The 2,657-nt window shown below is 35.6% G+C and overlaps 1 protein-coding gene across 1 annotated transcript in view; it reads left to right on the top strand.

The window, feature by feature from the left end:
- The window catches only part of LOC101859204 (tripartite motif-containing protein 45), a gene marked incomplete in the record, with an annotated part of 49,161 nt that extends 46,504 nt beyond the window's left edge, over positions 1-2,657 (top strand). Inside the window, 1 exon segment of the mRNA XM_013088977.2 lies at positions 146-2,657. Coding sequence (XP_012944431.1) covers positions 146-164 — 19 coding nt within the window.

Genomic DNA, 2,657 nt, shown 5'->3' with positions numbered 1-2,657 from the left:
TTAAAAATATTCATTTCAACTGTTTACTTGTGACTCACCTATAGTGTTATGATTTATTTATCTTTTTGCTTTTCTTTATGATATCTGCATAAAGTGGGTTTTTTAAATGAAAATCTCTTTATCTGTGTTAATTATTTCTTTGCAGGTCGGAAGACTCAACCTAAACGTTTCGGAACACAACTTTCGCAAGAGATAGTTTTACTCTGTTCCAAGAATCCGGTTTCTATGAGTGTGTCCAGCATCCTGCTGCTACAAAAGTCTTTGTGTTTCAAAAATCTTTCCGCATGGTTACGATTATTTAGAAGTTTGACACCGATTTACCTGTTCTGTTTATTATTTTTGGTTACTACCCTGTATTCTTGTGTTTATATTTAATCCGATATACTTTTTAAACAAACATGATATTCAGTTGTTAAGCTTTTACGCTGTTCGATAGCGCTGGAGGTAAAACTATAATTTGGCTGTGCTCATGCTAGAGAGACTTAACTTCATTCAAAGTGAAATATGCTCCTAGTCTTATATTTTATATTTTACTCAATAATCCCTTTGCCTTCGAAGTCTTCTGTTTCAAGTGCGTTCATTATTTACAAATGTCGACGGCAATAATCGCCTGGCTGTGCTCATGGATAGAAAATGTGGACTTGTCGCTGAGAAGGTCCCTTCAGAGCTTCCATAATTTCCATTACGTGAATTGTATATTATTATAATTATAATTTGATGTGTTGCAAATACTGAAGGCAAATAATGTATGAGATAAACCCAATGAAGTCTAGAGTGAAACAAAACCTGGGGTCTTTAAAAAAAATATTTTTTGTCTTGTTTTTTAAAGGGAAGAAAACAACGCTAAGAAAGTGACGTCCCCGTTTTCTATAGTATAATATTAAGCTGTTGCTATGGAAACGTTACAGGCCGTATGAACTGCCCACTATTCTACATGAAGTAACAAAAAGATGGCCCTTACTGTACGTGTGGGTTGCAACGAGTCTTTCCATATTGTATTATATGACTATATTATTTGCTTCAATTTGGACCATTGTAGAGTGGATGTTGATTTCTATAATATCATTTTCATTATTATATAATTGATGAATGCTCATGTACATTATTTTATCAAGTTTTGACATTGGGTTTGTTTACCTATATATGAGCCGTACAATATGTTAAGATCTGACCTGCAGCTGAAGATGGCAACATATTTTACCCGACATTATAAAAATAATACTCGATATATTTTATATTAATTTAGCTTTTTAAATAAAGAAATATATGACTGGAGGCAAATTTTATGATTACGATACATTCTGAACATAAGATCACTCGAGATCACGACAGCGTTGAGATCAGTTCGAGGCAATAAACGTTTATTCTTCGCCTTTGAGATAGAAATGTTTCTAGAAATTCCTTAATAATATTATACCACCATGAGTCACAGAGCACGAAGTTTGTGCACGACATTTCAGTCATTCTGAAGATTGGATGATAGAATTGTTTCGGAGCGCATTCCACACTCCACTGTTGTGTGCGTTAAGCGTGTTCGTCTGTGTGTGCATGGCATACTCAGGGGTGTGCACGAAAAGAAAATAGAGCGTTTTATATTTAAATGTGTTTGCTTTGGTTGAGGATAAGCGAATGCTCTGCAAACATGAGAGGCAGCACTAATAAACATTTTTCCCCTAAACGTGTATCAATGCACCGAACGAGTACGGTAGAATTTGTATCTCTACTTTTTAAAAGGTTTTGTTACCTAAAAAGCGCCCATCTCCAACAGAACAAAAAAAAGAGGAACTGTGTGAATGAAAACTCCTCCAGCAACCAGTGGTTATAAAAGATACCAAATAGGGAACTGAAACCAGGATATTCTTGCAAAACTGAGCAAGGAACTACCTAGCTGTTTCTGTCTGCTATGATCGGCATTAATGTTGCGTAACAGTTAAGCGTTCTGCTGTTGCATTCTGGAGACCTTAATTTGATTCTCGAGTGAGGATAAATTTTTATCGAGATCTCTGTCTTTTTGCTTGGTTGATGAATCAATCTCAGTCCGGATTGGCCCAGACAGGCAGGGTCGGAAGCCCGCCTCCTAAATGATCTGAATTGTATGGAGGGGGGCGTATAAACGCCTACTTTGTACTGAAAATCTGCTCTGATTTACTGCCATGTCGGCCAAAGGGTCAGGTGCCCTAATAGGTAACGTCCACTTGATACTTCGGCAAAAAAGAAAAGGCTGTGAGGTTAAGTTTGATTTTGTGAAGTTATAAATGTACAGAGCAGGGGCAATATATATAATGTATAGACAGTATACATAGAAAGCCTGTAGCCTATTTCCCAACCAAGAGCTACGTTTCTTATAATGAATGTAAAGTTATTCAAATGTACAGAAGCTTTTGAGTGAACAAATTTGAGTGAACACATTTCCATTTTTTCAGGTTCTTTTTTAGTAGCCATTCCTTTGGTTTTGTGTGGGGTTGAAATATTATTTGATATTTTAATGTGTTCTTTTCTAAATAGTTGGCATTTTAAAATACCTCTAGCTTTCCGCTATCAGAATAAGTGCAATTTATATTGTTTGTCGCCATCATATTAGATTCTGAAGTGTGATTTTTCATTGCCATTTCATGGTTCATTAAAAAAATATATTTTTCATCTACTTATCCCCCCCC

The sequence above is a fragment of the Aplysia californica genome, unplaced genomic scaffold (genome assembly GCF_000002075.1).
Source record: "Aplysia californica isolate F4 #8 unplaced genomic scaffold, AplCal3.0 scaffold00847, whole genome shotgun sequence".
Taxonomy (NCBI): Eukaryota; Metazoa; Mollusca; class Gastropoda; order Aplysiida; family Aplysiidae; genus Aplysia; species Aplysia californica.
The sequence above is the reverse complement of the archived record's forward strand: the minus strand, read 5'-3'. Positions and strand labels throughout refer to the sequence as shown.